Here is a 19122-nt window from a genome sequence, read left to right on the forward strand (position 1 = left end):
AAAAGACTTCAGCAACACAGCATATAATGATCCAGCTTGTAGCACCAAGAGAAACCTCCTGAGCAAGGAACCCTTTCAGCATTTCTCCGTGTTAGAATAAAAAAGATTTATATCAACAACAAGCAAACAAGAGTACAGTTCCATGATAGAACATTAGGGACTGGTATTAAATTTAGCTACAGGGTGCAAGTCAGATGAGCTGGTGATGAATGAGCAAGGACTGCAGATCTATGGAAATCTGATGCAATTTTTTCTTGGCACTTCTAGTGTGTGGGTGGAATTTAAGGAAAAGTTTTGGAGTACGTTACTTCTAACAACATTTGGGATTTAATCACAAGATTTGTGCCTTTTGGTTTTCACTGAAAAGCTTCAGCACTTGAAGTCAAATTAAAGTTTCCATTTTAATTTCTTCATAAAGGATCTATCTCCAGTAACTACCAAGACAAGCTTAAAAACACAGGTCTCTAAGACCTAGCAAGGCATTGAATGTAACAGTCATAATTTCTGAAGGTAGTTTATAGAGGTCATTGTTCTGATTCTGTCATTGCTCACTGCTGACAGTAGCTGAGGTGAGGAAATTATTGCAGGTCACTGATACCTGCTTCCCAGTGGAAATTCCCAAGTGCCCCTCAGCTTTTCCCTTTAATGAAGGCAATAAACATATCCCCAGGAAACAGTGTGGGGGGTTTGAAGTCCTGCGAGAAAGGTGAGGGCTGTCTACACTGGCTCTGCCTGCACAGTAGGGCAGGACCTCTCAGCTCGCATCACTCCTACACTGCATTCCTGGGGGTTTCCTCTAACCTGTGCAGGCAGACAGTGGAGGATCCATGATCAGCTCTCTGCCTTCCCTGTTGTCTCCTGTGCTGAATGAATCCCAGTTTCAGCAGACATCAAGCACTGAATGTGCAGGAATTACGTAAAATATCCAGTCGAAAACAGAAAATGCAAGATTGAAGAAGTTATACTTATTGAAGATACACTGCTGAAGCAAAGCCATGCAGGCAGAAGCTGCATGTAGAACAGGTGCATTCACCACATTATACTGCATAACTTTCTGGGATTGCATAACTAAAAACCATTAGCAATGCCCAGATAAGGATAAGCACCTTAGTGTTACAATTTCCTGTCTTCAGCCTGCAAAATTTCTCAGGCTTTAAGCTACCGCAGCTGTTTTCTATTTTTCAGACACTGAGGGTGACCGCTTGTCCTTTCTCTCAAGGGACTGTCCCTTACTTTGTTCATTTACTGCATCAATAAGACAAACCCTAAACAAAGAACTAAGCACTGAGCCATGCGTGCCAGCTGAGCAGAGAATCCAGCCTGCAGAAGCACCACCATTTAACAAAGCTAACACCAAACAAAAAACATTCTTCAAACCCCCTCCTTTTATGTTCTCCCCTGAAGTGCACCTCTGGGATAAAAACAGCAGATGTGGTGTTGCACATTTTGTGTTAGACTTTGCCCCCTAAAAATGGACCAAACCCAAGTTTTCTGGTTTTGCATGTACATGCACGTACTGTGGTATATGATGAAGATAAACTTTCGGAAAGCCTACCTAGTGCCTCTGTGAACAACCAGTGGTTGGTAGGCTCTGCTGTATTCAATCCCAAAGAATACTTATATACTAAGACTTAAACAACACAGGTCCCTACACCCCTGTCAAGTTATGGAGAATGAGTCTAATACAGAGCTATGTGGAAATCTTAATTCAGGCTTAACAGCCTGCTAACACATAGCTCATAGAGAGCTTTGCTCTACTTTGCCCATGGGAATTGCTGAACCCAGCTGTGTTGCATGTTATCTTTTAAAATACTGGAGAAGAAAAGATTTAGAGATGTGGGGTGTAACAGAAGGGAACTAACTTATCATTTGAGAGGAGAAGCAAGATGAAAAACTCTGTCAGAAGTTAAGAACTGAAGACAAAAGAAGTCAGACAGCAGGGCAAAGACCTGGGAACAACCGAAAGCTGCGTTGTGACTTCATTCTCTCAGAGGGACTCTGAAACGACTGAATCTGAGCTATCTTTGCTAAAGGTTGTTTCATTTCCCTAAACCATTTTGTCATTTGAAATCAGGTCCTGCATGCTTTGCATTTCTGCAGCAATTTGAAAAGTAAAAGAGTCTAAAATTTCTTTTAAAACTTCATGAAACAGCTTCAACCACCAAAAGGTAAATTTGAAAAGTATTGGTGGAGCAGACTTCATTTACCTAAAACACGTGTAACCAGGACAATACTTTCAATTGAACATGTTGTTATTTAAAGGTGATTGTATCTTTCTATTTTGTATTGATATCAGCAATAAGCTGAGTGCATGTAGAGTCTAGTGGTCCCACTGCCTAAGGGTGCACAGCAGTCAAGTGAACTGGAGCCTAAGTATTACTTGTAAGCTGCTGGATGAGTTGCATCTCTGCACGGGGAACACAGCCTGCAATGATGCATCAGCAAATCAAGATACATCTCTAAAGAAGAAAAGGAATCATCCTGTCAGTAACAAGTGCAGAAACAATTTTGTACAGATGGCGATATCTGCCCTAAGACTCACTGTAAACAAATTCAGTAGCAGTGTTTGCAAAGACTCTTTCCCATCTTAAATGATCAGGACAAAAAGCCTCATACATCACCAGCAATGTATTAGCTTCTCTGAGAAAACAACTCAAGACTTGCCTGAAAATGAGTACTTTCCTCTGTGACCCATCATGCCTTAACGCACAATGACTTAATGCCTTAACGTGCTTCATTACCACACTGCTGAAAAGGAAATGATCTGTTGTCTCCCTGAATACTCCAAATTCAGTTACAAAGCTTAATCAGAAGTCCTTGGAAATATAAAATATAAAAAGGATAAAACAACCAAATGGTTTCAACACTGCGCGACTGATAATATTAAAGCAAACATCCATTAAATTGATACAAAAAGTAGAATATTTTCTTGTTGATAATTTTGGCTGCATAAGTTTTCAATCATTTTTCCCCAACTGACAGAAGAAGTTTAGAATACTTTAGAATCTCAAGAAATAAGAATGATACACTTGGCCTCTCAAGCACCAACGGCAGCTAATTTGAAAAGTCTATTTAAAGAAAACAACCCTTCTTATAGTTCTCAATCCACGAACAGAGTTTACTACTCCTTCCTTTAAAATGCCCACAGAAACAGTTGATTTGGGATGGAAATGTCTGCAGGAGAGTGAGGGGAGAGCAAGAACTTCCTAAAGTCTGTTTGCAGCTGGAAAAAGTCTGTGTATCATTGGAGGCTGAGGCTCCCAACTGCTCATTCCTGTCCCACACACAAAGTCCCTGCCCCATTTTTGTGTCCAGAGCGAACTAGATTGTTAGTGCACTCCAACTCTCGCAGCAGGAACTGAAAGATCCAGCAGAGTGGGAAAGAGCTGCTGGGTACATGGTTGTGAGTGGTCAAAGCCTTTTGAAAGGGTAATACGGTGAAACAATTATGCTTCTAAACCAATAATTGTTAAACTGGGTACTGTTTAACAGCCCTAATCTTCATCCTCTGAATCTTAATTTTGCAGCACCTGAAAGTTGCTTTTATACATTCAGTGAGGATTACCTATTTGCAATTTTCAATTGTTTAAGTGTGATGAAGGCTTTATGACATAACACATTTTCTGGAGGGCAAACTGTAAGAGAAATTGATGACATTCTGTGGCATTTCACTCACTGGAGTGAAATATCTTAATAATGTGATTTTAGTTATGGCATGCACTAGCTTTCAAACATCTGATTTCATTTTTTAAAGTTTGAAAAGCAAAATAGTATCACTTTAACCTGATTTAAGCCATCTTCTCTGAGTTGTGGGGGTTTTTAAATATATTTTCAGGAAACTGGAAACATTCTTGAGGTTTCAAACTAGACAAAAGCTGGATATGGTTTGTTTGTATGAAGAATTTTGTATACCGAGAGATTCAGTAACAGGAATGTGCATATTCGAGTGAACACCTAGTTCTCTTATTAAATGCTGCTTCTTTCAGTTTGTCAGAACCTGTGAAATGCATTATGTTTATTCCTACCTCAGATGCAACAGTGGAAAAAACAATTTCCTTGTACAAACAGATTTGCATAGTTTGCAGAAAAATGAACTGCACAGATTTTGCTAAGCCCTGACTCCAAATTATTTTCAGTCCTACGTATAAAGACCTTCACTCTGTAAAGTGTTTTACAAACTGATTTAAATCAACATTAACTTACATTGAAAAACATTCAAATTGGAGTATCTACCATTTTCAGTAATAAAACAAAGCTCAATATCATTAAACTATGTATTTGCGCATACTAGAAACATGTTTCCCTAAACATACTTCAAGACACTGCTCCTAAGTACTATCTGGGTGTCCCCTTGCCCCTTGCTTCTCTCCAAGAAAAGTAATCACTCCAAATATACCTCAACCCTTCTGTCCCAATGCAGTACCAAAAGCACAGCAAAATTCCCGTGGTAGTAACCAGCTTGGGTGAAATCAGTTCTAGGGAGTAGCTGTCCAGTTGGTGTGTCCCAACATACCAGCATCCTTCTTGATGGGACCCTTGGTTTCCTCCTGCCTTTTAACACAGAGGAAAGCCAACAGTGCCCAATGCCTTCTGGCTGCACGGAGACCGTGGATTTGTTACAGTCTCCATGCAGCTTGGGCACGCACAGGCCTCTCCTGTCCTCACTGGAGACCATGAGGTTTTGATATCAGTTTGAGCAAGTACAAAATCTTTACACAGCTGTCTGACAGAAGCTGTAAGGGACTGCAACGTTGTGAATGGATAAGCATCACCCAAAAGATTTTGCTTTGCATCATCTCCCTCTGAAACCAGCTCAAGTACAATTTCCTAGAAGAAAGGTTTTAATCAGACATAAATAGATCAGCAAAATCCAAGGCACATCACAAAATCCTTACTATGGAAAACCTTTTCTTGGCCGCACATGTCAGAGCAGCACAGCAAATTCGGAGTGCAGTGTTCCAAGAGAACAAAAAAAACCTTGCATCCTCCTGCAGAGGGCTCACAAAGGACTTGGCACTGCATGTGCCACAACCAGGTAACTGCCACTGCCATTGGTGACAACAGCAGTGACACCAGGAATGCAGGAACTGACCTAAACCTAGGCTCTCATCAGACCATGCCAAGTGTGCCAAAGAGGGAGGGTTTCAGAAGGAAAGCCTTTACAGAGCATTTATCAGTTCTCCTACCTTCTGAGAGTACAGTGGTAACCTACAGCTTCAGTGTCAGTTGGTACAGTGACTCACAGCTGCTGGCCTGCTTTCTAACCGCTCACATAGCACGATTTATTTCCTGTTGCACACAGCCTCATATCAGACTAGAAAAAACTACCAGAAAAGAAAGGGAGAGCTAGACGATCCCTCAATGTAAAACAGAGCTGCTAGGGCATCTACAGTTCTCACTGAAGTCAGCCAAAGCAGGTAGAGTCCAGCCATCCCTTTGGAACAAGTAGTAAGTATAAATGTACGTAGTGGTTAAAAAGCCCTTGCAGCAATGGTGAGTTTCAGTACAAACACAAGCAGTGCTCATGCTCACAGAGGTGATGATCTGGCGCTAGAACTGTAAAATGAACATCTCCCTGCTTATCCATGGAGCAGGGCGCAGCAAGACACACACACACTGCTGTTTTCTGTCAAGGAGCTGGGCAGCCAGGACAGCCCAGGAAGGTGAAGCGGAACATAAAAGACAGGCAGTCACTTTGAAAAGTGCTGATGTTTTCCATACTGTAACACAGGCTCTTACATAGCATGAGAAGGCAGCAGCTCTTGCAATTCCTTCTCACAACAAAGTCATCCACAGAAATTGCCAAACTCTGGAGACGTTCAGTTTTGCTCAAAGCTAAAAAGGAAAGGTTTATTAACAAACTGAAGGGTGTTGGAGCGTGTGCTGTGTGTCTTTGCTCAACCGCTCTCTTCCCCATTAATATAAAAAACCAAGGTGAAAAGTTCAGAACTGCTTATCTGGCCTTTTTCAATGGGATGATCCAGTTTTTCCATCCGAAACACAATTTTTCTTCAACATCCCCACAACACTGTGATAATTTTTGAAAAGCTCAAAACCAAAATGAAACATTTCACCTGAATGCTTTTTCTTCCAATTTTCCATTTTGCTTGAAGATGCAACATGGTTCCTACTCCTGCTCAAGCCAAGCTCTATTTCTGCTCTCTCCTACAGGGCACCCGAAAGATATAAACACCATTCAAAGCATTATGGGTGGCTGGAGCCTGGATCTTTGGCAGCAGTATTTCAGGCAAGTTCACAACTTGAAGCAAGAGCTCAGCCAGTGACATGAAGAGAGTAGACTTAAGGGTAATACAAGAAAAAAACAAAACAGGTTGGCAAGAAGCAGAAGGAAGGAATATCCCTTCCAGAAGGAAGCAGCCATAATCGTGTGAGGCCTGAGCCCTGAGGTGACGGACAAATGCGTCTGGTTCAAGTTCCAGGTTGCAGAATGGGAACATTATGTGACTGAGCTAAAGCACTAGGTTGTGCCCACGGGAAAAGATGGGGAGGCTGTGCCTTTCTCAGACTTACAAGGCCAACTTGTGCTGTCCATCACAGGAGGATACAGCACACAATTATAACATCTGTCCACGGCACTGAGCTACCAAAAGCCTGCTCTGCAGATGCCCCAGTTTATTAAGGAGACTCCACCTTTAATGGCAAGCTAAAGTTGCTCCCGTAACTACCAGGTTGACTCACTCTATCTGGCTTTACCAGAGGCATCTTTGGTGACACCCCTGTTTGTGCAGTGTTGACATCTGTCCCTCACGCTAGCTCCTCCCAGACTTCACACAGAGTGGCATGAGCCCTTGATCCTGCAAACAACCTATGAAATGTTGTCTAATAGACTATGAGCATAAACTAAGATGCAATCTAGCTGCCACTGAGAAATGACTGATTGTGCATCAGCTAGATTGCCAAACAGCCCTCAGCACAAGTTGTGAACTCCTATTTGAGATGAACCAGAAATCTAGAGAAATCAAACCCCAATAGGGTTGTACCCACCCCTATTCACTGACCAGCCAATACCAGTGTCTTCTTCCTTCTCACCACTTTTTTAAGCATCCTCACCCATGAGGCAGGTTATACTCTTAACAGTGATCTTTTAACAATGCAGTATAAAAAGGCAGCACAGGATAAAGCATTATGACAGGCAGTACCAGTTTTTCAACAGCAGCTTTTGACCTCACTGCCTTCTCACACTGAACTCAGCCATAACAAGAATCTCCTTACCTGACTGCAGGCTCCCGAGTCTGGCAGCTTAAGGAGGCTCTCTGGGCTCTTTAACCAACAGAGACAGGACCTGCCAAGGACAGGTTAGCCCACCCAGATCAGAAACTTGTTTCTTCCCCACTGATTACAGAGATACAGCTCAGCTTTGACTCACTTCGACTGCTTGTCTGAAATGAGAGGGGATGAATACAGATGTATAACACATCCTCTCATCCTGGCAGGGTAGCAACGGACAGCTATTTAAAATTATTTTTGGTGACACAGTCCTCAGACTGGGACCAAGTTCCCCATTTATAAAGTGGGAACAAGAGTACTCCTTCTCATTGAGAAGTGATGCAGTGATGACACCTCAGCTAGCTGTGTAAGTGAGATGCTTTAAGTGACAACATAGGAAAGTTTTACCTTAGGTGAATCTGGGTGCCAAGAACTGGGCATAGATGTCTGCCTTAGAGAGACAAATTTAGTATCTTTATTTTGTCTCCAGTGCTTAGTGTGATCTTGTAATCCTCAAGGACTCCTTTGCTGCTCCTCCTCTCTTTGCACAAACATTATTATACTCAGCTGGTCCCCAAACTTTCAACAACTCCACAGTGATTATGCCTGCCAATTTGAGCAAGGGAAGGTCATCTTTGTTTTTATCCAAGTTAGGTATTCCAGCTATGACTTGCCCGACAGGCTACATCAGGAGCAGTTGATTTCCAGTCTTGTACCCCTGCTCCTGGATCTCTGCATAACTTTTTGCTCTCTTCCTGTCTCAGCTTCTCAGTTCTCAGTGTTTTACTACAGTGAGAGTCTTTAGGCTAACAGGCATAAATTAATGACTAATCATTCTTAGCCTAAGGACAAAGATCTCTACTCGCTGTTACAGATCCTGTGTTTTAAGGTGGGTTTATTACTCCTGCCGGCCTTCCTTAAATATACTTTCATCAGCAGGATGCCAGTTTGGTTCACCCAAGCCAGGCGTTTCTTTGTCTATATTCTGAAGTCTCAAGTAATGGAAGGAGAAAATTCAGCAGTCCTAGAAAAGAAGGGGAAAAAATTCTATTTGTATTTAAAGAAAAAAGTCTATAACTGTAACCACTATGTCCTGATATGTTTTGGGGGGATATCAGTTTGATTCCAGATACAGCACGCAAGGGGGATTCCTGACTGCACTGTGTGCTGAGGGCTGGTGCAGATGCAGTAACCCAATGGCATATCATGCAGCATGCCACAGAATGCTGGAAAGACAAATGCAAATATATTTTTCTTCAATCTGAATGCACAAATGTGAACCTCTGAATGCAAAAATACACACCTCCCCGTGTGCCACCTGTGCTCGAACAGCTGATTTAACCATACAAGAAATGACTCTGAGCATTGTTTCACCAGTACGGGCCCAGGCTTTAATTAACAAAGAAAAATGAAATCTGCTCTCCAAAGCTCAAAACAATATGAAGCAGCTTACAGCTTTAAAGGTAGAAATACTCCACAGAGTGGCAGTGAGAGTGCTGTCATGTCGAAAAGTGCTGTCTATGGATATGATACATTTGATGGCTTTTTGTGATGGGGCCACATCTTTGTCAGTGACATGGACAGTGGAAGAGCTGGTTTGCTGGCGACATCAAGATGCGTGGTGTGGTTGACACTTTGGAGGGAAGGGTTGCTATCCAGAGGGACCTGGACAGGCTGGAGAGATGGGACTATGTAAACCTCATGAGGTTCAACAAGGCCAAACCAGAACTTTTCCTGTTCAGGTTTAGAATGGGTTTACACTGACAGAGGGGGGATTTACATTAGACATTAGGCAGAAGTTCTTCCCTGTGAGGGTGCTGAGGCGCTGGCACAGGGTGCCCAGAGAAGCTGTGGCTGCCCCATCCCTGGCAGTGTTCAAGGCCAGGTTGGATGGGGCTTGGAGCAACCTGGTCTAATGGAAGGTGTCCCTGCCTGTGGCAGGGGGTAGGAACTGGATGAGGTGTAAGGCCTTTTCCAGATAACAGCCCAGATCTGGGCAGGAAGATAACTTCGTTAGCTTCTGAAAAGAGCACTTTGCAGGCAAGGAAGGTCACATTGCACAATTACAGCCTATATTTGTAACCCATACAGCCTAATTTCAGGACTTAGTATTGAATCTTTCTTATGTTTTGTTGTTATTTTCAATAAACCCAGAAATGAGAAGCATCTACTGATTACTGTATTAACACCTGTTCTAATTCCATAGGATTACCATAGGATTAGCAGGCTCTGTCCTTTTTAATGGATAAAAAAAAAAAGTTAAACCTCCTTCCTATTCAACAGCTTTTATGTCCTTGTACAAGAGAACTATTCTGGCCCAGCTGGAACAATGTACCAGGAACAGCAGCCAACAACATGAGGCTGTTTTGCTCTGAGCCTCAATTACAACTCTCGCTGCATCTCTCCAGCCAGAACAAGCCAGCCCCCTTCTTCTGCCTCTCTTCTAGCACTGGGATAAAGCAGCACAAAGCGGGAGGTGTTTGTGTCTTCTAAACATGATCTAACAATACACTTTATTTAGCTTACTCTTAATATTCAACCTACAGCTCCTGGCAACCCAGCATACAAAGGTATTCCACCGCAGTCCCTATGCATCCCCCACATATAAACAAGAGAAATCCCTCACAATCACAGCACAGATCCCAAAGGAATCTCACAAATGGGTTCAGGTGTACTTCCAGATTATCATATTTCCTTAACAGATCTAGTAGATGTCAAGAGGTTTCGTTCAGAAAGATCCCATGGAGTCCTAACAACACTGTCTGGATCCACCAATAGTCCAATAATCCCTCCCCAGAGAGCACGAGGACACATTATTCTGTAAATAATACCCTGCAGAACTTTCTGTGAAGAACTGGGTGACAAGGTGAAGGTGTCCGTGGTGAGGAAAGCCTTTGCTGACAGACATCAGGCACACGTTGTGCTTTTTCACAACCCTTGATCCAGCATGACAGCTGCCCACTGCTATCTTACCATTAGAATGCATCGCCCTACCAGCATAATATGCCAAAACACATTATTTAGGACAATAAATCTGAGATATATCAGATGATGGAGAAAAAATTGAGCATTCCTACAAACAGCCTACAGCATGCTGTGTGGAGCCAGCTCAGAATGACAGATTATTCATTCCAGCCAAGTGCTGGCCCCATGCTATTAGCCTGCCAAGCCTGTACAGGATTCTCTATGTGGTTTTGCCCAGTGCTTCGGGAAGATGGATAAACTTTGGTGCCCTGCCACAGCAATGCATACAGAGCCAGTGTTCTGCTGCCAGTTTCTCCTTAGAAACAGCAGTGCTGTGACAAGTGAGACAGAGGTAACTTGATGGCTCTGTGAAAACCAGCTGTATCTGGCAAGGACAAGTGGGATACTGCACTGATGCTGGTGGCTGGCCCTGGGAGCACAGCACCTAGAGCCTGGAACTGGCCTTGGTGGCAATACAACCATGTGTGTGCAGTTGCACCTGAGTGGGGCTCCTAAGAACAGCCTAAGCCTGAGCCACACAAAGATGCATCTTGAGGGAGCCAGGCTGTGTGTGGGCAGCCAGGACACACAATTCACAATTCTTATCAAGAGCCCACACCTGAATGCAAGCTGCCCATGCTCAACTGCCCTCATTGACATGATCACTCTGGCTTCACATACACTGCCTCTTTGGTGCAGATCTCAAAGGAAAACTGATGTCCCTAAAACACATCCGGAAATACACAAGTAACACGGCGCATGGTTTAGTGTGGGGTGTCCCTGCCCATGGCAGGGAGGTTGGAACTAGATGATCTCAAGGTCCTTTCCAACCCTAATATATCATAACCCTATGATTCTATATGAGCCATACAAGCTGCACATGGACTTGGTGTAAGTCTGTATTTCTAGTGTGGGAAGCTAACTGACATCTGAAATGGGAAGGAATGAACGTACACCCACTCTGAATAGCAGGGCAGACTGGGGCATGTGCGTGGCACAGCCATTTCCATTCCATTTTACAAGGAATGCCTGTGCAGCATTGGCTATGGTAAGAGGATAGGTAGGCTATAGCCCACACTGCCTCTGAGTAAACCCAGGCACACTTTCAGGGGCTGTAAGAGACCATGCCTCCCAACCCATCCCAAGTTTCATTATCTATATTGAGAAAACAAGGGCTAAGAAGTGGTTCAAAATGGGGAAGTGGCTTGTTCAGGATCCTAAAGCAGGTCTGAAACTCCTGCCCTCAATCCTGATACTTTCTGCATACTGAGACCACAACCCACTATGCATTCTCTGGGTGTACGTAAATTGTGCTGCAGTTCTGGATTGACAAGATCCATGATGTATTGACAAGAGGCTGCCTTCAGAGGAAAAGGTATTCCATGGGCTGAGGTCCTCAGATATATAAAACATGGTAGTGCCACTGAGTTGAAGGCACACACAGTGCTGATGGCCATAGCAGCAGACCAGAGACTAAAACCTCCATAGCAGTGGACTGCAGACTAGCACTGTGCTGGCCAGGGATATCAGTTTAACTCCTTATATCCTTTTTCTCTTGGTGTTAGAACTACTTAGTAAAAAGCAGTGAGCGGTCTTAGGTGCATCTTAGTGGGACCAAGAGATACATGGCATGGCTTACCTGGACAATTAGCTTATTTTCTTTATCAGGCAGAATTCGGTAGGTATAAACGCAATTCCGGAACCTGGAACACGTCAAAGGAGATACGGTTAGATCATGGCCAGAAGGCAATTGCACTGTGGCACCCCTCCCCATGAGAAAAAGTATTGGAAGCTCCCAAGACACAGAGGTGGCTTCATGCTCAAGGGTTTTAAACATTTCTCTTTCTTTCTTTCCCTGGAGTCTGTGAACTAAGATGAAGTGTTCATGGTCATGAGACATGTCTGCAGATGTGACTGCAGAAAATGCTACCAGCATCAGCCTCAGAACGAGTTATTCAACTCTTCTGGCTGGAAAGAAAGAAAACACCAAATGGCTCTAGCTGTCAGGAGAGTGGGCGTCTCAGGAAGGAATAAAAAAGCAGAAATCCAAAAGACACAGGGCCAAAGTCAGCACTGAATGAGTAAATTGAAGGGATAGTATGTGCATTGACTTGTGTTGGAAAAATCCAAATAATAGACTTCAGCTAAATCATAGACAGACAGCTAATTGCTGGGCACATTCTCATCCTGACCATCAGCCTGAATGAAACCCTACCTCGCTATCCTGGTGTGGATGCACACTGCACATATGCATCTGTGTATCAGCCATAATGAACATTTTGTCCCCGATAAATTCAATTAGATTCTTATTTAAGGGGGGACAGGGATATGGGGTGTGGAGGAGTCCTTTGCCAAGTGCCCAAGGAAAGGCTGAGCAGTGCTGTAGCATGGTGGAGATTGCCCAAGAAGTACGGACTACAATATACATTTTATACCTTTCTCCCAAGTAAAAACCAGATTGATCAAATCTTTTACATCACCTGCAAAGCACTCTGTTAAACATACGCTATGGCTTTAAGCCAATAAACAATGCTGGTTTCAACCCCTTCCTCTCAAAGGGAAACACCAAAATCCATTCTCAGAGCTTCCTTGGCTGTAAGAGAAACACTGCATTACCTGTGGAATTGTCATGAAATGTGAGCTGAGGTCAGTCCCCCACATGGGGAGATCAGGCAAATCAATAAAACACCATCTCTTCTACAATTACACTGTGAGTCTGTTCATCATGTGCCTTTTAGAATCATTCCATGCAGGAGAGAAACTGCCAGGATTTTAGGCAGCCTTATACAAGGAGTCACAAAGAGCAACTGGAAATTAAAAGAAAATATTCACAAATCACAGCTGAGTTTTCCCAGGGCGTTTGGAGGATTTTGTCATGTATCCACATGAACCTGTATCTTTTGATGGCATTAATGCAAAGGACACAGAAGAATTAGAACTGCTCTCAGAGCTCAGGAACACTTCATCAAACAATACAAAACCATTTCACAGGCATCTACTCATTTACACACCCGAAGATCTGGTACAGAACTGGAAGTCACGGACATAACCCCCAACTGCTTCAGCTGTCCACAACACTGCTGATTTCACCAGCCCATGGCAATCAACACCAGATGAGAATATGCCCCAAGGAAGAGCATGGGGTTTGGTTTTATCTGTCAATGCAGTTCTCTTACACCATTTCCTTGTGCTGATATGCAAACAGGGTTAAGCAGAACTGCTTATGCAGCTGACGGAGAAAAGTTGTGAGTGTATAGACTATGAAACTGATTAACAAACCAGCTCAATGGCTCTTGTGTCACAAGAGGACCCTCCTTGTTACCTTCACAGAAAGTGCCCCATCACACAGGCCTTATAAGACTGCTGTCATAAGAGAGGTCCTCAGCTTAAATCTCTTTACAGAGCTTTAATGTGAGGACAGGTAAGACAAGGGGAATTTACAGGGCTGTTGGATGAGAGAAGCAGGGAGGATGAGGCTTTTATTTCCTCTGTCCTCTCCTGTTTCTATTCACAGGTGATGATATGCATATTGGGTGCCCTTGGAAATCCTAAACAGGACTATAGTGCTAGGCAAGATGCTAAATGTGCCATGATAGAGGCTGTCCCCACAGGGCGTTGGAAACAGCATCTCACAGGCAGTGTCCTATGAAAGTGATCCCAAAGCTGCCCCTAGCCTTGAGAGTCATCTCTGGAAGTGTTAATCCTGCAGCCATTCACACATGAACCACCAACAGAAGATCTCCTGGAGAAATGACAACAGCGCTGCCAACACTGAGCAGGCTCTTGTTGATTTCAGATCCAGGCATTCCCCTCCAGGTAAGTTAAAGAGCCCGTTTCTTGACAATAAAGAATCGGATCGGACTGGCAGATCAGATGATCCATGCAGAGAGAAAGGAACAGGAAAACGGCTTTGCTTCTTGCCTTTTATGGGGCAGTGCCCAGCGGAGCAGAGGACAGCAGCGCAGGGGGAGGAGCATCCCCTCTGCTTTTGCTGACGGCTCAGCTTTGTGCGAAATGAAATGCTGCTGCTCCAAGTTTCAGAATTAGCAGGGGAGGAAAGTCCTGCAAGTACACCTCCGCCCTTATTGTCTGTATTCTTTATAAACCCTGTTTTCCTAAAGCAGCTCTTCAATAAAGTCAACATTACATTTTATTATAGAATAAGTGCTTTTACTGGATTTTGATTCATCTGCCCAATAAATATTACAGGTTTGTAGAATACAACGGTTCTTTTTCAGAGCAAATTTCATGATTTTTTTTTTGCTTTCCTTATCTGTACACAGTTGACACTTTCTCACTTTCTTTTCATGAAAACCTTTTGCAGCCAGGCTTTCAATTCCCCTCCCTCATTCTTTGTCTCCAGCCTCTCTGTTTTTTAAACAGAAGTGACTGAAGAGCTCAGAATTCAAGCACCTTCCAGTCAGCAACACAGCTGAAACTGATACAACTAGGAGGAAGTTTTCAGCTTCAGCAAAGCTGACATTAGGAGGGACTTACTTAACCCTTTCTCTTCACAAGCTAACTGCAAATCAGCATAAGCTAAAAGCTTGTTGGGTACTTGGAACAGAAGTTGTGTGACAGAAGTTGGTGACGTTTCTCAGTGTAATTAATACTAGCCCTTCACCAATCCAGCTGCTCTTGGCTGAGAAGGGTGGGTGCTCCCCATTCCTTTAATCAAACCATTCATGTTAGCCACCTCAGAATGGATTTAAGAACATAACCTTTGGCTCCCGGCTCAGAAAATCCTGGTCATGATATTGTTTCTATTTCCTGATCCCATGTCTCTCAAGTCACAAAAGGCTTTCAAAGTTGGCTGCATAAACATTTACAATGGAAAAACTTATGCAGATGCATGTTAGTAGACATTCTTACAGCACCTTCCCTTTCCATAATCCCCACCATCACTTGGTAAAATATTTTGTGTACATACTGGTTACAAGGCAAATCAAAGGGGTCATACTAAAAATACTCAATGGAAGCAACAGTCTATTCTAGTACGGTGTTCCCCAACTCGCAACTTGGGCCCTCTGCTCATGATACATGATTGCCCCTTCTTCCTCCTGCTTGTCCTGGCTGCCTATCTGCAGCCTCCCTTCTTTCTCTGCTCCCTCCAGAATGACACAGCCCTTCCCCGTGTTATTACAAACACCTTAACAGGCAGGCACGGAGGCCCCCTGCTCTCTGAACACCCCATCACCCAGCCACCCATCCCCAACACCTACGCTCACAGGGCAGTTACCCAGCCCAGCACTTGCTGCAGATGACTCCTCTGTGGTGGCCAGGGCTGTCACCAGAAGCCTGACCTCAGAGACAAGCAGTTAGACCAGAGTTATAAACAGCAGCACCACCGTTACCATTGCAAGAAATAGACTCTCAGAAAGAAACTACACTGAGAAATCTGCTGGGAATTTAACGTGGGGTAAGGATGAATTCTGTTCATCTGATGTGCAATGGCAGCAAAGAGGAGCCTACAGGCAGACTCTCGAGATATTTCCCAAGCAGAAAGAAACTGTCTTAGCTGTCTGCAATGCAAGTAAAATGCCTCATACTTCACACCTACTGACTTCAGTCTCTTCTTATTCCTGCCTCCAGGAATAACACCTGCCCCTCACAAACCCAGGGCAGCAGGTCTTGCTCTGGTTCCTATCCCCAGCCTAGAAAGTGGAGGCACGGACAGGGCTACCAGCACTTCTCTCCCACATGAAATATTTACCCTGCGAGCATTACCGCTGTGCCAGGCCTATCATGCACAGGTCCAGGAATTATTTCAAGCCTTTTTGCTGAATGGGATACAGCACTGTACAAGCAGGTGCATCAAACACTGCCCAGAGCAAAGAAAGTCCTAGGTGGGTACCAAGCTCAGTACTTGAGTTATTCAATGTAAATACCTGACCCAAGCTGTTAACAAAGAGGCCAAGAGGTTATTTTCTCTCAGAGCACAGCCAGTCTCTTTGACTATTCTCTCCTTTTGAACCAGGGGCAGGAGTAGCATGAGCAGTATGGTAGTGAAAGAACATTGTTTTGTTCAGCCTGGCCTTGTTCCCAACCCTTCCCTACCCTGTGGCCCAGTCAGGTGAAACCAGCCATGCTCTGACAGGGGTTTCACCTTCCCAGTGGCCACAGGAACTGTTTGTGCTGGGGAAGTACAGGGGTAACACCCTGCACAAGTGGGGACAGAAGTGTCCGCGTGAAGCGCGCGTTGGAAAGCTGTACTTACAGCACGCAGAGTGCATATGCCGAAGCAATTGACTCACTGGCTCGCACAAGGAAGCTGCCATCCTTGCCTACTTTGGAGAGCAGGTCTTCGGCTCTGGAGCGAGTGATGTTGCCGTGGTACCAGCACTGATCCATCGCTGGAGCTGGAGGAGACCTGAATGCCAATGCAGGAGCTGCCAGAGCTGCCTGTGTGTCTGTGTGTAACGATCAGGCAGCTTCAGCTCACCAGCTTCCTGTTTCAATAGTACAGAGAGGGAAAGGAAACTCAGCCACGGACAACTTCCTCAACTCAAACAGCTCAGAATGTTAAGCGTGACATGTTACTGCAGCCCCCGCTCTCCCTCTTCATGCTGCAGCTGAACCGACTAGCAAGCCCATGTTCCCTGCCTTTCCCTCCCCCTTCGTGTCCTGATACTCTCTATCAGAAAGTCCCAGCTGGGAATGTCTTCTGCTCCCCCACCAATTCAGTGCCCCAGGCTTTGGTGGCCTGCCATCCCATGTCTGATCTCTTGCCAGACCCTCTGAGTTTCCATCTTTTTCCTGTCTGTATGTCCTACCCATGACAGGTCTCCATGGGGATTAAATAAACTTCAGATTGATCAGGAACACACTGTGCATTAGGATACTTAGCACTCACTGCCCCATTCCTGCCCAAAGCTCCCTGTCACCTACTGTGAGACGAATTCAAAGATCGTTCCTACTCTAAATCCCCAAAGATGCGATGGAGCAAAGCCGTGTCTGACAAGCTGCATCAGAGGGGGGAGAATTAAAGCTTTCACTTCCCTTCTCTTTGTACATCTGCCCCTCCTCTGCAGCACGCTCAGTGCTGCATCTCCAAGGCAGAGCAAGGAGGGGCACGTCTGCAGCAAGCAAGGACACTGCTAGGGGCACTGCCTGTATGGCAGATTTGGTTACCCTGTACCTCCAGCCACTCTGCTTTTGCAGGCAGCAGTTCTGCACATCCACATTTGATCTATAGCTAAAAGCAGCAGCTGAGCTGGGACTACTGTCTGGGACTCAGAGTACAGAGGGGAGTTCCCAGGAAAGGCACAGACAGTGCTGGGCCTACGCAACCCTCACCTCCCAGAGTGCTGGACCATGTACAGAGTGCTGCCCCTGTGTACAGCATGGCAGGGGAGAGCAGCTTATCACCAAACTGGGAGAGACCAGAATCTGTGGGTATCAAGAGAGTGAAGCAGTACAGCCCAGCATTCGTTCCTGCCAGCCTTCGGGGTGCTTTCAGTTATCTAGACATCTGCTCTGCATTGTCCAACTTGATCTCTGCCACTGACATTCAGCTGTGGGCACTGCAATTCAAAACTGTGTGGCCAGCACAGGACCCTGCTAAAATGGCAGAGCTGCAATGTGCAGGGCTTCCTGTCCATGCTGAGTAAGCACTGTCTCCAGACCAAAATTAGCTCAGCTGGACCTGCCCTTCAACTGCACACAGATCCATATGGTGCTTTAGGAGCCAGACTCCCAGGGATTCAGGTGCCTGAATGGAGTCAGATGCTGAATGCCACGAAGTGGCTTTGCCTGCACTGTAGCTGTAAGCTCTTGTAAGCCACAGAATGGTTACACATCCTATTCTCTTCACCAGGAAGAGTGCTGCATATGGCAAAGGGATGATGCAGCTCCTTTGACAGTCCTGCTTGGCCATAATGTGCTGCTAGCCTCACCTGCACCAACGCTGGGATTTCTGATACTTAAGAATAGCTTTTCTAGAGCACAGCTGCAGCACGAAGCAGAACAGCTCTGAATGTCAAACCACTGCTTGACCTCACAGTGTTTTCCATGCAACAGACCCATATGGGGATACAAAGTGGACAGAGCTGCTAAACAACATGAGTTTTGCTGAAATGAAACTGAGAGCTTCTGATGTACTGCAAGTTAACATAAGGTAACAGGGAAGTACAAGCCCTAGTCAGACATTTGAGACTGATTAGCTGAATACTTAACTCCTATCCATCCCACCACCAACTTACCACCAGTTTTTAGCAAGCTGCTGCTGTTTCCTTCACGTGTGAATCCGTGTCCAGCCACACACACCTCCTTGAGTGTATGGCATCCAAAGTGTAAATGAGTGTATGGGATCCAAACACATGTGATGATTGTGGCAGTAAGATGTGAGGGCTGGTTTCTGTATTTCTTGGTCTTAAAAAAAAAGCACAGTACAGCTCCAGCTGCCCAAAAGGTGAATCCCAATCCCCTAACATAAACATGCAATCCCTAATGGCTCATTTGCAACACTGCCTGAAGGGGAAAATGCATCTGGTTTATTTCTTATGGTTCTGGCGTGTGTATTCTGCAGTGCTGGAGTAAGACTGATCTGTGCATGGTCAGCAACCGAGTTTGTACATGTCCTCAACTACCTGGTTCCCAAAGGACTGCGACAACTTCTTCTGTCCCACACAGAGACAAGAGGCTGTTCTGCAGGAGGTAAGCATTCTTCTTCTTTCCGTTCATGCCTGTGTCAGAGAAGGCTGCTGAGTGGATCTGAGGAAGGAGAGATTAGAGGAGTTATATAGAGGAGAGCTAAGCGTTTATCACAGAGGGGGAGTGCAGTGTTCATCCTGCACCAGTAACATGCCAGGTGATATACACGTAGCCAGCACAACCCTACCGTTTCCACAAGGAATAGGATGTGCTTCAAATAGACCACACTGTCATCCCACAGCCAGGACAAAGCACCATGTAAGAGCTACACTTGTAAAA

General features: G+C 44.8%; 1 protein-coding gene across 1 annotated transcript in view; it reads right to left on the reverse strand.

Moving 5' to 3' along the window:
• INPP5D (inositol polyphosphate-5-phosphatase D) overlaps positions 1–16606 on the reverse strand; it is a 53378-nt gene extending 36772 nt beyond the window's left edge. Inside the window, exons 1-2 of the mRNA XM_080623057.1 lie at positions 16409–16606; positions 11831–11894 (exon numbers count right to left, since the gene is read on the reverse strand). Of these exons, the coding sequence (XP_080479183.1) occupies positions 11831–11894; positions 16409–16542 (198 nt within the window). The 5' untranslated portion in view covers positions 16543–16606. The remainder of the gene's footprint in view (positions 1–11830; positions 11895–16408) is intronic.
• Positions 16607–19122: the final 2516 nt, after the last annotated feature.

Source organism: Psittacula echo (genome assembly GCF_963264785.1).
Source record: "Psittacula echo genome assembly, chromosome: 7".
In the NCBI taxonomy this organism is placed as follows: Eukaryota; Metazoa; Chordata; class Aves; order Psittaciformes; family Psittacidae; genus Psittacula; species Psittacula echo.